Genomic DNA, 18,800 nt, shown 5'->3' on the forward strand with positions numbered 1-18,800 from the left:
AGCTGCAAGCAGCAGGGTTTGAAACATGGTTGCTGGAGAAGAGAGAGGCTACGGAGGGGAAGGGCGGGACAGAGGAATGTTGTCCATGGGAATGTGCATGTATTACTTTCATTAAGAATATATAGGGACCAGCCGGGTGGCGCAGCAGTTAAGTGCGCACGTTCCACTTCGGGGTCCAGGGTTCACCTGGTTCGGATCCCGGGTGCGGACATGGCACCGCTTGGCAAGCCATGCTGTGGTAGGCGTCCCACATATAAAGTGGAGGAAGGTGGGCACGGATGTTAGCTCAGGGCTGATCTTCCTCAAAACAAAAAAGAAAAAGGATATATAAAGCAGGGGATCAGCCCCGTGGTTAAGTGGTTAAGTTCGCATACCCCGTTCTGGTGGCCCAGGGTTTCGCTGGTTCAGATCCTAGGCTCGGACATGGCACCGCTCATCAGGCCGTGCTGAGGCGGCGTCCCACATCCCACAACTAGAAGGACCTACAACTAAACTATACAACTATGTACCGGAGGGCTTTGGGAGAAAAAGGAAAAATTTTAAAATCTTTAAAAAAATTTTAAAAATATATAAAGCAATTCATTTTTTTAAAAGTGAATAGCCTAGATTGGAGTGGGAAGATGGTTTGCTCAGTTTCTCACTGTTCCTTCAGGATCTGCTCGTTCCTCAGGACAAAAGCAGCTTTTAGTGCTGGTGTTCCCTGTCTGGATTCTTGCCTTCTCCCAGTTTGGACTTTTAGGGGTGAAGGGAGCGTGGCATTGCCAATAATTTATTATAAGAGTGATACATGATCAATCTGCATTGCAATATGTAGAAAACTGAAAATATAAATACCTCCAGAAAAAAATGCTAATATTTTAATGTGTTTGCTCAGTCACATATTTATCCTATTGTATATATAATTTATATCATTTTTATATAACAAGATAAAAGCATTTTCTTAATCTTTTATTCTTCTAAAGTAGTTTTGAATAATTTATATCTTATCGTATTGATGAAATGTATTTACGGAGTCTTACTGAGAACATTTTTCTGTTGTAAATAATGGTATGCTAACCACCTTTTAAATACACCTTCGACTACATCTCTCATTGCACCTTTCCTGTAGATTCCTAGAAAGATGACTGAATCAAACATTGTCTGACACATTCTTCAGTTTCTCGTTAGCTCTTATATGTTTTTAAGAAAATCGTTTATGTCTCACCCAGTTTTCTTAGTTGCCCTCAGCCCTCAGCCTGGTCCACGTCACCCAGCCCACCTTACCGAAGCAGTGGTCCTGATCCTGTAATGTCACGTTTCAGGGACACAAATCACTTGAAGAAAGAAAACCTTGAATCATTCAGCATATCTGACCAGAAGCCATGTGGAATTTACAATAACGTCATTATTTGGAACTCTTAAAATAGAGCTAAAGCTTTACCAAGTAACTGTTAATTGATTATAATCAGTGTCACAAGGCTTCTGAAGTAGATTGTTACAATAAAATCGTGTTTACAATGAAGATGTATTACGATTCGTAATCACAGTGGCCTGGATGTGAGTCCAGGATGCAGTGCGCTGTGGGGCCCTCAGTCAGCAGGAGGAGGGGGGCGGTGCGCGCAGGCTTGTGGAGTATCGTGCTTTTGCCTCGGCGTCTGTATAGGCTTCATTTGTAAGGGCGACAGGAAGTATTGCGCTAAATACTTGGATTGTAAATAGGTAGCAATTTCAATACAGGACCAGAGATAGTATTTATAAAATTGATTGTCAAAAATTTTTTGTAGCTAGATCAGTAATACACAGTTATCCTAATGTAGCACATTGATATGAAGCTGTTAAGGTTTGTATGAACTTTTTCCGTGATTTCTTTGCTGTAATATAATTTTATACGTTGTAAATGCAACAACCTGAAATGATAAACTTTATTTTGCTGCTATTTTTGGTCAATGTGTGTTATAAAAAGATGAGGGAAAGTGCGTACAACCATCAAAATTTTACAGTTCTACTAAAATGTTCTCATTTTATGGAAATGAGTATCTCTTGGTGCCGGGGGTCTTCCTGCGGAATAGATTGTCTATTCCATTTATCCAGACCTGTCCGTAAACGACTTTCAGCCTCTACTGTACGACAGTTATGATGCACCTGCATTTACTAATCTACCTTCTTGTGCCTTCTGACCAGGGAGCAAGAGTGCGAAAATCCAGTCGGGGATATTTGCAAAGGGGTCTGCTTATTCCCGACACAACGCCGAAAGACTTTTCAAAAAGCTGATACTGGACAAGATCTTGGATGAAGATTTGTATATCAATGCCAATGACCAACCGATTGCCTATGTGATGCCTGGAAATAAAGCCCAAACTGTCCTAAATGGGCATTTAAAGGTACGGTATTTTAACTGTTTATTTTATTTTATTATCTCGCAATGAATGGACAGAAATATATTACTGCAAATTAAAGAGTCTTTCCCAAAGCTTATGGATACTGAATTTGTATATACTGTCCTACATGAACAATACTCTGTTCCTCCTGATTTGGAAAGAGATCTTAAAATTGAACCCAAGTAATGTAATACCTGTCCAAATGAATTTAATGGGTTATCAGATCACTAAATCATCATCCGTTCATTAAAGAAACATTGATCGAGAAGCTTGTCAGTGCTAGGCCCTGGAGATATAAAGACGGAGAATGCCCAGCCCCTGCTCCCAAGGGACTTACCGTCTACCCGGCATAACAGAAACACCAAAAGAAGATGCTAGTAAGCCTCTCTTTGTCTGTAAGCGTGCACACACCCATTCTTGTGCTCCCTTTCTCTCTCACACAGGTAGATTTCATGGAAACAGAAAATTACAGCAGTGTGAAAAAACAAAAAGCATTAGTGGCCAAGGTGTCTCAGAGGGAAGAGATGGTTAAGAAGTGTCTGGGAGAGCTTACAGAGGTCTGCAAGGCTCTGGGGAAGGTGTTTGGCGTCCATTACTTTAATATTTTCAACACCGTCACTCTCAAGAAGCTTGCAGGTGAATGCGCGCCTCTTCTGTCGCATGGTGTATGTTAACAGGCCAGAAGGGAATCTTACGAAGGACCTTTTTTAAGTGCATAAACATATCTCAGTCTTTTTTATTATTTTTATTTAGTCTCTAAATTGAAAGCTCAGAAAATCAATTTAAACTTATTCTTGAGGGAAAATATATTTTTTAAGATATATGCAGTACTTTATTATTCAGACATATGGTATAATTTTAATTTCATACTTTCCTCTAATTCTGGGTATTAAAATATGGATAATTGTGATCTCTAACACTAGATGTCACTTAATGATTTTGTGTCTGTAGCTGCCTGCCATGTGATGTTTAGCTGTGTTACGTACAAATGCCTTGGCGATGAAGAGCTAAGTTCCTCACAAAAAGAGATTGTTTTATCCTTCTTTGAATCTGGAGCTAGCAAACTGCTGTGTCTTTAGTTAGTAAGTTTACTTGCTGGCCTGAGTTATTTCCTTAGCTTCAGAGAGCTCAACCCAGAATTCTGACAGTAAAAGTCCCTGGAAAATGCATTGTTCACAGAGCTGACTGTGCATTCCCTTCCGTCTTCTTCCTTCCTACCGTCTCACCGTCACCTTCTTTCCATTCCACTTCCCCACCACGGGTCCTTAGGGCATCTCATCAACTCTAACATGCCGCCTATCTTAAGACTCTGTTATTTTCTGGACTATTAAGAAAGAAAAAATTCTACTAATTAAACTGTGATACAATGCTTTTATTGAAAGAACTGGTTTTGACTTATTTATTTAGGTAGAGATTTTTATCATATATAACTCTGTACATATATTAAAAATGCATAAAATCAAAGTAAGTTGATTTAGGTACTTGTGAAAATTCACATTCAAAGCCTGACTCTCCTGAATCGTTTTTTGACTCAGTTGTCCCTGTCTTCGTTTTTCCTGGTGTCATCAAGAATGTTCGTGATATAGCCTTTTCAGCGTGTTCCACTGTTTTCCCCAGGATTTTAATCAGAACCTTGTCACCCATTCTGATTTGATGGTGTGTTCTTGATACCAGAAAGCGTCACCGATGGTTGCGCATCTCTCAGGAACACAGATGTGACACAGCTTCCTCTACTTTAGGCATCCTCTTTTTTAGGTCATGTAGAGCACTTGGTTGTTGCTTGCAGGAAACTGTGGAATTATGCTCATTTCCTCAAAGACAGATATTTACTTTATTAATGCCAAATTTATTCTCCCTTACTGTGTTCTGAGTTTTTCTGCATTCGGTCGCTTTTTCTGTGCTAACCACAGTCAAGGCTTCTGTAGACATTTTGTGTGGCAGCTAAACTCAGCCTGCGAGGAACCAGTGCCGCAGTGGCACTGTCAACAGTGCGATGGCTGTGGCTGGGTTCCCACGTGCACGGGTGGCAGCCCCACAGTGCCACTGCTGTCTGGCCGTCAGCACTGTAGGACACATCTCAACCTCGCAATGCCAAAATGGGAAAGAGCGTGTGTCTTTGCATGGAAGAAATACAGTGTTTTGCTCCAAGGCTATTAGTGTAATTTCCTAGCTGGTCTCCTTAACTCCAGAGATGAACATGATGTACATTTTAATCTTTCTAAAACTCCAACAGCTCTCCAGATAAATTAGAAATTCTGTCAAGGATATGCATTTCTACTTGCCTCTCCCACTTATCTTCCACTAACCCCCTCCAAAAACCTTCTGGTCTGTCCCACAGGTCTGTTCCTTTTCCTCTAAACACAGAAATGATGTGAAAATCACAGACTTGAAATCCACCCTTTTTTCAAGTCAAACACGTAGGCGTTATTACTCCCTCACTTCCCATAGCCAGTGCATCAAATCCTGCAGACCCAGACTCCCAAAAGGATCCACATCTCTCTCCTCTCCATCTTCACACTGTGCTCTAGCTCACAGCATCCTCGCGTGCCCCTGCAGGGGCTTCCGCCAGGCTCCCAGTCCACTCTTTCTCTCACAGTCCGTTTTCCATACAGCAGCCAGAGTGGTGTTTAAAATGACATGCTTGCCTAGTCACAAGACTGATGTGCTATCTGGATGCAGAGGACTCTTAACAGCCTGCTTGTTAAAGTCAGAATGCCTGCTGCACCTCACATGTGGAAAGGCTGGAGAGAGAACAGGCTTGGGTTGGGGAAAGTAAGAATTCGGTTGTTCCCTTACTGAGTAAGAAATACAAGTCCAGAGTGCAGGGGGAAGGTCAGAGCTGGAGACATAAATGTGGGTGTTCTCCAAAAATGGCAGGAACGTCAGTCTTTTAGCTAGACGAGTCTTTGCTGTGAGAGCAAGGTCTGGTTAAACTCGGAGGCACGTTGCGCAGGTCCCCCGTGCGGTTCCCTATGCCCTTTGCTCTCCCATCCTCTGCCCTGACTTCTGCACCTTCGGGCTGGGATTGGATGATGGGCCCCTTCCCTCTGGGCCTGTCTGCCGCCTCTGAGTGCCTTTTAGAAACTGGCCCATGCCCGGTGCTCTGTGGTTATTTGGCGCTAAACAAACTTGCTGAATGGGTGAATGAGCATGAATTCAGTGGGTTTTCTATGGGTGGTAATTTAAATTCCTAATTTTATGCCCATGCACAGAATCTTTGTCTTCTGATCCTGAGATTTTACTTCAAATTGATGGTGTTACTGAAGACAAACTGGAAAAATATGGTGCAGAAGTGATTCCAATATTACAGAAATACTCGGAGTGGACTTTGCCAGGTTCAGTATACAGCCAAATATGTGTTTTCTAAAAGTCTGTTTTAATGTTAAGTGATGTGTCTTACTGGATTAGAATTATGTGGTTTCCGGGTTGTATTAATACTTCTACACCTGGTCACGCTGGCGTCCGGGTGCTCAGAGCAGCCCCAGTGGTGTGCTGGGCACCTTTTAGACAGCACTGGTACATAAGTGCCCCGGGGGATGCCAGTTGCTGAACCTGCTAATAGGACCCTAAGGGGAACCTTTGGGCCCAGGACTTACTGGTTCTGGTAAGGCAAGTGCCTGAGGAATCAGGAGCCCTGGGTGCAGATTCCAGATCTGCCACCATCTCACTCTGTGATCCTTGGCAGGCCAGGAATAACCTCTTTGTGCTTCCCTTTCCTTATCTAGGAAGGAACGTGTTATCTGACAAGCATGTCTAAAGATAAAATTTAAGAGTGGAGTTTAAATGTTTTGGAAAAATGTTAACATGTAATTGGAATGCTAGATAATCTTATTAGCCATTGAAAGAATCTGCCCGAGTGAGTGCATCAGCAGCACATGTCCCAGAGCTTCCATTAGGCCTGTCGTGCAGCACCTCTAAGCCCGAGCCTCGTCAGTGAGCTGGAGAAAGCCTCGGCTAAGGGGAAGTCGAGAACAGAGAGAGCTCTTGTGGGAGAGAGGATGGGTGCAGAAGTCTAACGCTCCCCTCTGACTTAGTGCCCAGCAGTGAGGCGCCACAGACAAGCTGAGCTCAGTGTTGCCCACAGGAGGGCTTTTTTCTCGATGACGGGAATGGAAGCAGTATGAGAAATGAGTGTGCGGGCGTTTTAAGTCTCCCTCCACAGTCGTTTTTTTTTATCCATTAACACAATGCTGAAAAGTAGGATTTTTGTAAATTCCTCTGTATGGTAATTATTCCATTAAAAGCCTTGCTTTGAATACCTTGACAGTCTCTTGGTAGGAACTTAACACTTGTTTAGTATACTGACTTGCTCCATAGGGGGTTTTACCTGCGCTAGACAGGGCTGCTCTGCGGAAACAGCCTGCAGGCTGGCGACGCTCCCTCCCACGTCCTGAGGGACAGACACTGAGCCAAGAGCTTTGCCTGGTTTGTGTCGTTGAATCCCCTCAACACCCATTTTACAGGCGAAAGTGAGTGAGGCCTTTCATTTCCCCAAAGTCCCACAGCTAGGGTGACACTCTTCGCTCGAGCCACACTGCACCCCGTGTGAGCTAGTGAGTCCAGCCAGGAAGTGTGTTCCGGCAGAGCGTGGAGCAGGCTCTCTAGACCTATGGAGAGAGTCCATGCCTTTGGGTGCCTTGGGATGTAAATACCTATGGAAATTACCATCTTCTTTGCAAATATGTACTTTTCTACAGACCCATTTCCTGTGTAGTATGTGAAATATTCACCAATGTTATGCAAAGAAGTATGTTTTATCTTTGAAGAGTAAAATATCGTGTAGACTTTTCTGGTACTCATTTACTAAGAAACTTGTGCAGAGACGAAATGCAGGACATAGCTGTGTTTCTCTTATATTGGGCTTATTTTTTCAGCATGTGTAAAATGATAAAATTGTCTTTTATTTAGCACTCTATACTTTCCAAAGAGCTTAATGGGACTACCTGCTCCAGTAATAACAGGGACGCAGGCCTTACACAACTGAGTGTGTCTCTAGTTAAGTTAAAGAGTATCACAAATTTTTTTAATGACTTCTGATCCCTTTTCTTTAAAAACAAGTTGGCATTGAGCACTTTGGGGCTTTGTGAATGGTTCTTGTGGAATGGTTGAATCCGTGTGGCAGGAGGGGGTTGGGGGGCAGCCAGGTGTCAGCTGCATGTGCTCGCGGTGTGTGTCTCTGTGTGGACTGTAACCACACCTGGACCAGCGCAGCATCCCCGGTGACGTCTGCGTTGTCCGTTTGTAGCTGAGGACAATTCCCCACGGATAAGCCCATCCAGCAGCAGAGGCACCGGAAGAAATGCCCCTGAGGAGTTCGATGAGGAAACACCCATATCTTCTCACTACTTTGCAAATAAAACCAAAAATGAAAGGAAGAGAAAAAGGATCTCAGCCTCCCAAAGGTCTAAGAGGAGAAAAACTGGTTTCAGCGGCTCCAAGACGAAAGGGTATGTTGTGCGACGTGCTCTGCAGTGTGGGGTATAAGGGAGGGAGGGACAAAAGTAGAGCGCTCAGGGTCGCCGTGAAGCATCTGTTACTGTGAGCCGCTGTGAAATGTGCCCTCAACAAAAACATTTGTTTCAGATTTTTTAGATATCTAGTCCTGACTAAGCTGATTATCACTAAAGGCTTATAGTTTCAAAATCTTTGCCGATTTTGACCTTACCTTAGAAAAAGAATTTGATGATTGTTCTTCTTGAGAGACTTTTCTGCCTAAAATACTATAAACCGTGTATAGCTGAATGAGCAAAAGGTTTTGTTTCCTTGTTGCTTTTATGATTCCATCAGGACTTGCCACCCTGCCTTTACTGCTGCCGAATCTGCGGGCCACGCTGCCCTGCACACCCCTGCCCTTCATTAACGACTGGGAGAACCAACCTCCCGACCTGGGAAGGGTAGCGACCTGGGCAGGGTGGCGAGAGGAGGCCGGGGCAGGAAGACCAAAGGTCAGTCCAGCCAGGCCTCTAGGCGGGAGGTGAATGGCTTCCATCTCCCTCCCCCACATTTCCCTGGCCCCTGGGCTGGGACGTGGCTGCTTTGGGGCGCTCTCTGCACACGAGGCCGGGGAGGGCGGGGGGACGGGGGACAGAGAGAGCATCATGGGGAGGGGGGCGGTGGGGGCAGCATTCTTATTTCTTCATAATTGCACTGTCTCTGACCGCCCACTTCTCCGCAAGGACGTCCTCTGCCCTCACCTTGTAGGTAATGGGCAGGATCATGACCGTCCCGTGAGTCTGGAGAATGTGGCCCCCAATAACTACGTATTAGAACAGAAATGCTTACAGAACTAGGAAACAAGGCCGCAGGAAACTTTGCAAGCTGTTGTGGTTTTCTTTTGCAGTTTTTCTACCTCTTTTCCTTCTGAGTAGTAAAAACAAAAATTGAGTGGGGGAAGAAAAAGGAAGGCAAATGTTACCAAATTGGCATTTTCTTGTTAAGTCCATAAACAAACATCTTGTATGTGCTAATCCTTCTGCCAGGGTACAGGAATTAAAGGCATTAGTAAATGTTAGTTTAATTTTGTGGTTTTTAGTGCACAAGTGACCAGCAGATGTTCTTCTGTGGGGACATTTTTCTTATTTTCTCCACTTATTCCTCCGTTTTGGAAAATACTCATTTGCTCAGAAGCTCACACAGAGCAGGAGACCTTAAAAGGCATCTGGTCCAGTCCCCTGGGGCTTCTGACAGGGAGCTGAGGACTGGACACCCACTCGCCCACACCTGCCCATGCACGTTCATTTCTGCACAACATCCTTGGAGTTCCTTCAATACGATCACCATCTTCTCATGTTTACTTGTTAGAACAAACCATATTGTAGTGTTCATTGCCATCAGCTCCCTCATTAACTTTTCACAACTTTTGTTTATGAGAGAGGAGCACTGTGCCCTGTGGTCTAGGACGTAATCTAGTAGAGAGCAAGACTCACACTCGCCCGGAAGCCAGGACCAGTTCTGATGCTGGTGTTCAGCCAGCCTGTGTGTTTGCAGTGGGGTTCTCTTCTGATCCCTGCCGCTAAAACCAGGATGTTGTGTGACTTCATTTCACCCCTGTGGCAGCCCCTCTGTGTCTGTGCTTCCTCCGTGTTGTCACTGACCCACCCGGAAAGATCGTTCCCACAGTTCCCAGTCTGCTCACCTGGTGGGGAGCCTGCGCAGACAGAAATGTCTTTGCCAGACCGTGGCTCCCCACCCTACCCTCAGAGTTTTCCGTCTTCTCAGTGATACACAATGAGCCGGGTGTGTTCTGGGCTCTGAGTGGGAGTAGAATGGATGGCCCCAGTGAGAGGGAGGCTGCTGTTGGCAGATTCATTCTGTAAATCAACATAAACAGCAGGTTTTCGCCCGGGGCTTAATTTCTCAGCAGGAAATCAGCATAGGGAAATTTAAGGCTGCTTCTCTGCGTATTTAGGGGATCTTTGCCAGTTCTGCAGTAAAACTGCCCTCAAGCAAGAGTTTAAAAATGTTGAAAAACCACACTTCACCCAGCCCCACCAAAATGTCATTACCGCAGACTAGTGGCCCCAACTCCCTGGCCCGTAAATTCAGAGATGGGGGCCACGGGCATGCCCTGATGCTGTGGAGTTAATGTTGGGCGTGAATTCAGCTGATTACAAAGCAGCGGGACATACTCCTGTAGGGAAAGGCTTCCATGGTGAATGCTGCCTGCTGTTACCCTTGTAAACGTGCTGGCCCTGGGGTGGCTTTCTTTCCATTTTATTTGGGGGAGAAGAAAAAGCTGTTGCCTTCAGGTCAGTGACAGAAGTGAGATGCTGGACGGACTTTGTGATGGGCTGTGGCAAGACCGCTTCCCTGAGTGGGAGGTGACAGCGGGCAGATCTTGGAGGGTAGGCAAGAGAGCAAACTGCTGGCAACGTGGCCCTGACAGAGGCATGCCAAGACCCAGCCACTGGCGGGCCTCCCCAGGGAACCACGTCTGCAGCCTTCTCCGCGCCCGGCCAGCCAAGTAGAGGCTCCGCCCGCCCAGCTCAGTCCCAGCTCCACTCGCCACATAGCTACCTTTCTCTGGGCCGTACAAGCACAGTAATTCCAGAATGTCTATTGTCTGGGCATTTGGGGCCTTAAAACAGGGAATTCTCACTTCCTTTATTTGGTCAGAATAGGTCCAGGAATGTGCATCTCAGCTCTGTTGTCCAGAGGGAGAGGCCCAAGTGTCAGCTGGGAAGGTGTGGATGGAGAGAAGACGTGGGCTTGGTCTCAAGGCACAGAATTAAGAAACAATCCTTGACATTTTAGGAACAAATTGAGGACAGATTTGTCTGAAGGACAGCAGGCCTGTGTTCCTTGAATTGTAAAGGAAACGTACCTCACGCGGGGAGCTTATAGGCAGAAGGTGCACAGAGACACATCAGACCAAGGAACGTCGTGGCTCGTGGAGCTCCGTGCAGCTTAAGAGAAAGAAGACTGTTCCCCTTTGGTTTTATTTAACGTTTTCTTTTCTTTGTCACATTTTAGGGGGTCCACCGCGTCCAGAAAGCTATCTTCTAAAACTAAATCCTCCAGCATCACTGGACCCAGTTTGCATGGCTCTCAAGCAGCATCAGGAGCCACTAGGAAATTGGGGATTATGGCTCCCCCGAAGCCTGTAAACAGACCGTTCCTCAAGCCTTCGTATGCGCTTTCCTGACAGCCATTCCTCGGTGTGCAGAGACGCTACCTCCATCAGCCTCTGGCCATCTGTGAATATAGAACTGTTGGTTTTGTTATACCATTTGTAATTTTTACCCATATCTATTAATATTTAAATAAATGCTTAGGGTGACAGTTCTTATTTTTAAAATAAACATTTCTTTTGAATAAGTGTGATTTGCTGCCACTGCAAATGTTGTGGTTGTTGTTTCTCAGAACTCCTGAAGCAGCAGCTGAATCATCTCAGTGAGAAAAATTCTAATCACGTTATGAAACAAAAGCTGAAGGAAAAGACAGGCATGGGACATTGGGAAACTAAAATTTTTGTGTAAGATGACATAAAATTAAAAGACAAAGGACAGAGAAAATAGGAAAAAAAGATATATGACAGAGGATTAATATCAATGATATACAAAGAGTAGCTATAAATCATTAAGGAAAAAAGCCCAGTAGAAAAATGAAAAAATGATATGAGTAAGCTCTTCTCAGAAGAAGAAATACAAATGACCCACAAATATGTGGAAAATGCCCGTCTCCCTAGTTAAAAATGTAAATTAAAACAATGAGGTGCCATTCTTTTGCCTGTCGAATTGTCAACGTTGGATAATATCCCAAAATCTGGGTTCGACAAGAGAATGGTCAGACATTCTGTTGGTGAGACTGTATAAACGTTGGTGTCGCCCTTTAGTGTTTAAGGAGGCTGTAATTTCAAGACCCTCCATTAATAGGCCGATTGGCCAGAAAGTCCTAAAGTGGGATTTCGGGACTTCTTTTTGGCGCTCCAGTACCTCATTTTTGGAGACATCTGTAGCTTGCTGACCTGTTTGGTGTCCCACTTCTCTCCTTGACCCCAGTCACGAGGGCAGAGCTGAGGAGACCCTGCCCAGGCAGAGGCTGCCGAGGCTGGCATTGGCTGGAGGCCTCGTGGCTTCTGCCCAGAGACTCAGCACTGAGGTGGCCCTGCGTGCACCCTGAGGGGCCCCCTCGAAGCTGCACGCCTCCTGCCTGCCCCCTGGGGCCTCGGGCTCCACGTTTGCCAGAGGCGCCTGGCCAGACGGGAGGCTGCTAAGGACTGCGCTGTTACCTCAACGTGCCTTCCAGCGCTGGCGTTTCCAGAGAGGCTGCCTTTCCAGCAACCCTGATGTGAGTGGCCTGAAGAACCTTCTCGGGGTGAGGAGAGGAAGTGGAGGACAAAGTAGCCGGTAGTTGAAGCTGGTGGGGTAATGTCCCCAGCACCAGGTCACCTTGGGGAGTTGGCGGTGCACGGGGGCCTCTGCCTGGAGGTCCCACCCTTCCACCTGCAGCAGCTCTGGCTGTGGGGGTTGGGGCAGGCCCTGCACACAGCTGGTGCCACAGACGCTGGGTCACTTCCTGGCTCTGACCTCAGCCATCCCCTCACGGAGTGCCTCTTCCGCGCAGACAGTGGAGACAGAGCTGTCCTCTCAGGACTCTGCCTCCAGGGGCCCCCAGGGCAATGGGGAGAAGAGATGAAGGCAGCGCTGCAGGAACCCCCAGCCCTGTCATCAGCACCTGTCACGGGAGCACCAAGGCTGACGGCTGACCCTCCCCACCTCCTGGCAGGAACTGGCAGCCTGGAGACCTTTGACCTACTCGGGATCGAGTGGCAGAGCCAGGCCCCACACCCAGCTCTTTTAAAAAACTCTGGAAACAGGCACAGAAGATGCAAGCGGCCTCTTGAATTCAACCTCCAGCCTTCCCAGAGCCCGCGGAGGATGCGACTGCATCCACACGGGCAGCCTCGGGGACAGAAGCCCATGGACTTTCCTTGAGCCAAACCAGGGCTCTGGCAGCCAGTGAGAGATGGTGACAGCAAAGCAGCTGCAGGCTGGGCCCCCTCAGTGGGCACAGAAATCACTACCGCCTGGGAGGCGTGGGAGGGGTAAGTCCACCAGGGAGGTCCAGCCGAGCCCCCTTCACTACAGGCCGGCCCGAGGGCAGGGGCAGGGCTCTCCCACCCTCACCATCTCCCTCTGGAGGGTGCAGAAAGGACTGGAATCTGACTCTCCAGCTGGGCCCTCCAGCCATGAGAACTCACTGCAGAGAGCTGACAGGCCCTTGCTTACCTCTGGGGAGAGGCAACCCACTACCTCACAGGAAGAGAACGACCATGGAGAGCCCACTCGATGCCAAGGCCTGTTCCAGGAATTTTCACATAATTTAATTCACTCCTTTAATCCCTCCAACAGCCTTGGGAGGTAGGCCCGTGACTTTAGCCTTTTTTATGCAGAAACCAGAATTCGGGGAGGTTATGTAATTGCCCGAATCCACACAGCTGGGAAGTGGTAATGAGTAGGGTGACACACATCTCCGGTGGGCCCTGGAGAGTCCCAGCTTACCTCTGCTGCCCTGGTGTAATAATGAAGACAGCTCCCTTTCATTCTCAAAAGTGCTTAGTTTGGGCAATAAATTACAAGGAATCCAGGTGTGTGCTCTTTCCCCGGACAATCCCCTCTCATCTCCCAACCTCATTTTTTCATCCAAAGTCCCAAGGGCCACCTGCTGGCACCTGCTCTACACTTGAGGCCCCTGGGGCAGGCTCCAGGGACAGAAGCTGCAGAATTAGCAGCCAGCACAGCTGAGCTGCAGTTTTTCTCCAGAAAGGAAATGGAGGCTGTGGTCCAGGCCCCCTTGCTCTTAAGAAATTGCTGCTGCTCCTCCCACGGCCTAGAGCGGCCGCGAGCCCCCAGCTCTCCTGGGCCCAGCAGCTGCCTGGGTTGGCGGCTGCTGTGGGTCTCACCCCGCCCTGGGCTCCCACCGGGCAGAGGGACCGTGGCCCACGGGCCCTTTGTGGAGGCTGAGACGGAGTCCCCAAGAGGCTCCAGCAGCCACAGCCTTCAGCAGCGTGGTGGGACACGCTCAGGGGACCCAAGCCCTGACAGGACCCTGCTAGGCGCTCCAGCCCCCGCACTCAGCACTCAATGCTGTTTCTGTGCGGAGCGTCCCCAGAGCTTCACAAGCACCCTCCGCCTTTAGAAAGCTCCTGCTGGTTCCAAACAGCACTCATTCTCCTGTTCTTCGCCCCCAGAACAGCTTTCTTCAGCCAGAGCCGTGTTCCCTCTCGGCAGGAGAGGAAGGAGGGAGGGAACAAAATCCCACAGGGCTTGGAGTGGGCTGCTGGGCCCCTGTTCTGGTTACTGAAGGGACAGAGGACAAGGCAAGAGGGTAAACAGAAGTATGGACTTGAGTCCACAGAGCCTTGGGGAGGGGAGGCACCCCCAAGGGGAGGGCCTGAGCCGGGGTGCCTGTGCCCGCAGTGGTGGAGGATAGGGTTTTGGCATCATCATAACTCAACTGCATGTTCCACTATCTGACAAAGGGTTCAGGGACCATTGCTGACCACTGGTGACTCAGATGGCCCCCAGGCCTAGGCCTGCTCAGGACGCAGTTCATTCCAGCGGCTTCTGTCCCTGTGGGTCCCCCACAAAGGGCCTGGCCGTGTGTCCTGGCCCTGTGTGCTCATCCCTGCTAGGAGCCTCGGGGCCCCAGAAGGTCAGGTCCTGGCCTTTGCCAGTTCTGAGTGGAGCGGAGCCCCAAGCTCCTGCCTCCCTTGGCGAGACCCCCTCCGTGGGGCAGAGGCCAGAGCAGTGAACAGGGTGGAAGGTGCGGCCGGAGCGCTGGGGATGCTGAGCTGGGGGACCGCCCCTGCATCCAGGAAGGGTCTGCCGTGCACCGCGACCAGACTGAAAGCCCTGCCGAGGGAAGTGCGGCTGCCCCCTCGGGCCTCTCCTCCCTGGGGGACCCTGAGCCCCTGTGACCCCGTGAATGTGCAGGCAGAAGCGGGGCCTGCGGTGGCAGTGGTTAACAGCCTGTGCCGGGGTGGGGGGGACCCACCTGGCCACCTGCGCTCCCAGCGCCACCGGCCCAGCCCCCGCCCGGCCACCTGCGCCACCCGCCACCGGCGGCATCACTTTCCCTTCAGCAGGAGAACCACAGCACCCGGGGCTGCCTCCCGCGGGGCTGCAGGCTCCCTTGGTCAGCGATTGCACAAACCAAACGTTTGCTGGCCAAAACACAGCGTCTCGGTCATGGCCCTGCCCTGGCGAGGTCACGGTCAGAACAGAAGCAGGAGTGGGGTGCTGTGGTGCTGTGGGAGCCCCCAGGTGAGACCTAATCCAGTCTGGAGGCCCAGGAAGTGACGTTCGAGGCTTGAAGAACGAGTAGGGGCAGAACAAGGGGAGACCCCAAGTGGGAGAGAACCGCAGAGGGAAAGGGCAGGAGGTGTGGCAGGGCAAGGTCTGGGAGGGGCCCTGCCCAGGCCGAGGAGGGAGGTAGACAAGCCAGCCTGATGGTCCCCAGAGAGTGACTGGAGCAGGAGAAAGACAGGAACCCATCTGAGTGTTTAAAAATGGCTCAGAGCGCAGGGTGGGGAAAGGCCTGGAGGGGGTGAGCGTGGATGCCGCAGACAGGCAGGAGACCCCTGCTTGTCCAGCGAGAGAGTAGAGCTTTCAGGGTAACAGGTGACAGGCGTGGACAGGTCCCACTGACCAAGGAGGGGACATGGGGTAGGGCGGGGGCTGTCTGCATGCTGTGAAGACATCTGGAGACATGGCGTGGCTGCACCAGTGACGCCAACAGTCCCTAGGCCTCCCAGGCAGGTGGATGCTCTGTTTCCTGAGGGATCAATGTGGGGACCCCTGGGCTAGGCCCCGCAACAGCCCTTGGGGCTCAGGATCTCCCACAACATATAGGATGTGCATGCGTGTGCGCTGTCCTCTCCAGCCCACACCACCTCCTCCGAGCTTGGCAAGTCATTCCTCAAAGTCCGCCCCAACAAAAAAGGGCAACTTTGTGCTAATGTATTTTTTATTTAAGAGCATGTGACGAACGCTCTGCTAATATTGACCTAGAAAGTCATCTGCAGGATGTGGTTGAGGGGTAGAACAGTGGCCCCCTGCCTCCCTGTGAGTCCCTGCCACCAGGCTGCCCAGCCTGTGACCCGGGTCCCACCCGGTCCCCAGGGAGGGTTGCACTATGACACACACACAGGGTGCCCGGCGGTTGTATGTCTCATAAACGGCAGCTTAGTTTGTTTGTTTTAAAGCCGGCTACAGAACAACATGGCTAGCAAAGATTTTATTTCTCACTTTACTGTTTGCCTATGTGTGTGGCCAGAGACAGAGAGGTTGCTCACCAAAATATGGATACATGGTGGTGGGATTGAGGTGATTTTCACTTTTTTGAATTGCTTAACTTTTTACAACAAGCTCTGTATCTTTTTTTTTTTTTTTTTTGAGGAAGATTCACCCTGAGCCAACAACTGCCAATCTTGCTCTATTTTGTATGTGGGTTGCTACCACAGCGTGTGGCCTGATGAGTGGTGTAGGTCCACACCCAGGATCTGAACCCTCAAACCCAGGCTGCTGAAGCGGAGCACGCGACCTTAACCATGATGCCACAGGGCTGGCCCCCAACAAGCTTGGGATCATTTTTATAATCAGCATAAAGCAAAGGGACAGCCATTCGGCCATCTTGGAGCTCACCTTTGCTCCGGAAGTGCTGAGGGATTGGAACCCCCAGTGGATGAGGGATAGGCTGTGGGGCCACGAGTGACTGCCCCCTCCCAAGGCCAGCCCAGGGCCAGGACCAAGCAAGGCCAGTGGGTGTCAGTGGAGTTTGACTTGCATGGGGCACAGCAGGCAGGGGTGGCCACATGGCCTCCAGTCCGGGGGTCCTGGGGTCTGGCCATCCCCACTGGGGCCACCCTACACCCTCTTCTCTCTTTTCCTCACCTTCTAGGGAGGGGAAGATGAGGGCAAAGCCATCCCAGGACCCCATTTCTGAGCAGAAAGTGACACTTCCCCACCTGGCCACCCTCCTCACTTCAAGGGGCCAAGTGCCCTAGGCTAGGTCACCTGCACAGGGAAAGGACGCCCAGCTGGCCCACAAGGACCTCTAGCCCACAAGTCCTGCCACTCCTCCACAGGCCTCAGCTGAGGTCTGCGCTTTGCCCCAGACTGGGGTTCTGGCTGGGAGGACCTGGCACACAGCAGGCGCCTAATAACATTTGTTGGATGAGTGGATGGGTGGATGGACGGATGGGTGAATGGGTGGGTGGATGGATGGATGGATGGGTGGATGCGTGGGTGGGTGGGTAGGTGGGTGGGTGGGTAGGTAGGTGGGTGGATGGATGAGTGGATGGGTGGGTGGATGGATGGGTGGGTAAAGGGGGCTGCTGTGAAGGCATCTACCTACACTGGCCTCCTCATGGGAGGATAGGATAGGAGGATGGGGACAGGGGCCTGCTGGGCCTTAGAATCTCACAGCCCAGTTGACAGTGCCAGGCCATGGAGCACGGAGACAGATGGGTCACTGAAGGCTTCCTCCCTCATCACTTCTGCTGGCTTCCCCAAGACAAGTGAAAATTGCTTCCAGTTGGCCTCAGTATCCACTTAGATCTCCTTTTGTGTGTGTGTGTATTGATGGTTTTGATTATTAGTGTCTTATTTGTTCTCGGAAAGCTAGCCAATTTCCCCATTATTGATTCGGAGATGCACTGTTTACCATGTGCTAAGATTTGTACAATCACCCGTGTGTGTCTCCAGCTCCCTATTCTATCCTGCGAATCTGGAGTCCGCTCACTTGTGGGGAAGGCTTTGGGGAGGACCAAGATGCAGGGAGGGGGAGAATTCAAGCTCCAGTCCATCTTACCTTGCAGGGCTTCCAATCCCGGCTGAGGAGGCGGAGCCCTTGGGCAGCGGTTTCCAACAGCTTCTGCACGGCTGCAGGGCTGGTTAAAGCTCAGCTTCTGACTTGGAAGATCTGGGCCGGGGTCCCAGGGTCTGAGCTTCTAACAAGCTCCCTGGTGATGCTGCAGCTGCCAGCCACCCGGCCCACATTTTGAGAACCGCTGGCCTCAGGCAGAGGAAATGCACCTGGGGTCAGCCCTCAGGGCGAATACAAACCTCAGCTGCTGGGGAGTTGGCCTGGGGCCTTAGGCAAGGCCTCCTTGCCTCTTTCATCCCTGATTTCTCATGATGACTGACCTCTCTCCAACCACAAGGTGGGATGAGCCTGTGGGTGGATCGGAACACTCCAGAGGGTGTTTCGGAATGGGGAAGCGGAACAGCCTTGCCTGGCGGGCACCGTTTGCAGGAGGGCTTCTGGGGTCACGACACAGCCAGGGCTCTAAAGCCCCTGCCTGCGGGACAGCATGTCTTGAGAGAGACAGGCAAACAGAACAGGGCCGCTGTTCCCAGCGGGCGCTTTGCAGAGTCTCCTGGAGGCAAAGGAAACCTCAAAAACAGTGGAAAAGGGTGTGAGCTGACATTTCCCAGGCCTTGCCAGCCTGCGGGGTCAAATGGGGTCACGTTACCACCCAAATCTGCCTGAGAGCAGAGGTCTCTCCCTGCTGGGCCAGGCCAGGCCAATGTCACTTCATGACACGGCCCATTGGGGACTGCTGGGCAGGGGGCCTGGGGCACCAGTGTGTGACGGACGCTTTCCAGAAAAACACCATGTCAGGCTTTACATGGAGCCTGCTCTCTGCCGAGCCCCAGAGGATGCGACTGCCGAGCCAGGAGAACAGGATGGGGCCAGCCTCCCCGGAGTGTGAGTTTCACCAACTCTAGGAAGCAGGACTATCAGATGGCTCTGGAGTCAGGGTGCCTGAGGTCAAGGGCCAATTGGGTCAATTTATTGTGCGACCTTGAGTAAGTTGCTTAACCTCTCTGTGCCTCAGAGAGATCATAACAACGTAACCCTATGGGATTGATGGTTATGAGTATTTAACAAGATAACGCATGATCAGCATGTAGTGCAGTGCCTGGCACTCACTGG

General features: G+C 50.1%; 1 protein-coding gene across 6 annotated transcripts in view; it reads left to right on the forward strand.

Moving 5' to 3' along the window:
- BLM (BLM RecQ like helicase) overlaps positions 1–11,180 on the forward strand; it is a 97,983-nt gene extending 86,803 nt beyond the window's left edge. For all 6 annotated transcript variants that reach the window (XM_008512643.2, XM_070571052.1, XM_070571060.1 and 3 more), the window contains 5 exons: positions 2,161–2,360; positions 2,801–2,993; positions 5,570–5,692; positions 7,603–7,804; positions 10,830–11,180. In XM_008512643.2, coding sequence (XP_008510865.2) covers positions 2,161–2,360; positions 2,801–2,993; positions 5,570–5,692; positions 7,603–7,804; positions 10,830–11,001 — 890 coding nt within the window. In that variant the 3' untranslated portion in view covers positions 11,002–11,180. The remainder of the gene's footprint in view (positions 1–2,160; positions 2,361–2,800; positions 2,994–5,569; positions 5,693–7,602; positions 7,805–10,829) is intronic.
- Positions 11,181–18,800: the final 7,620 nt, after the last annotated feature.

Source organism: Equus przewalskii, chromosome 1 (assembly GCF_037783145.1).
Source record: "Equus przewalskii isolate Varuska chromosome 1, EquPr2, whole genome shotgun sequence".
In the NCBI taxonomy this organism is placed as follows: domain Eukaryota; kingdom Metazoa; phylum Chordata; class Mammalia; order Perissodactyla; family Equidae; genus Equus; species Equus przewalskii.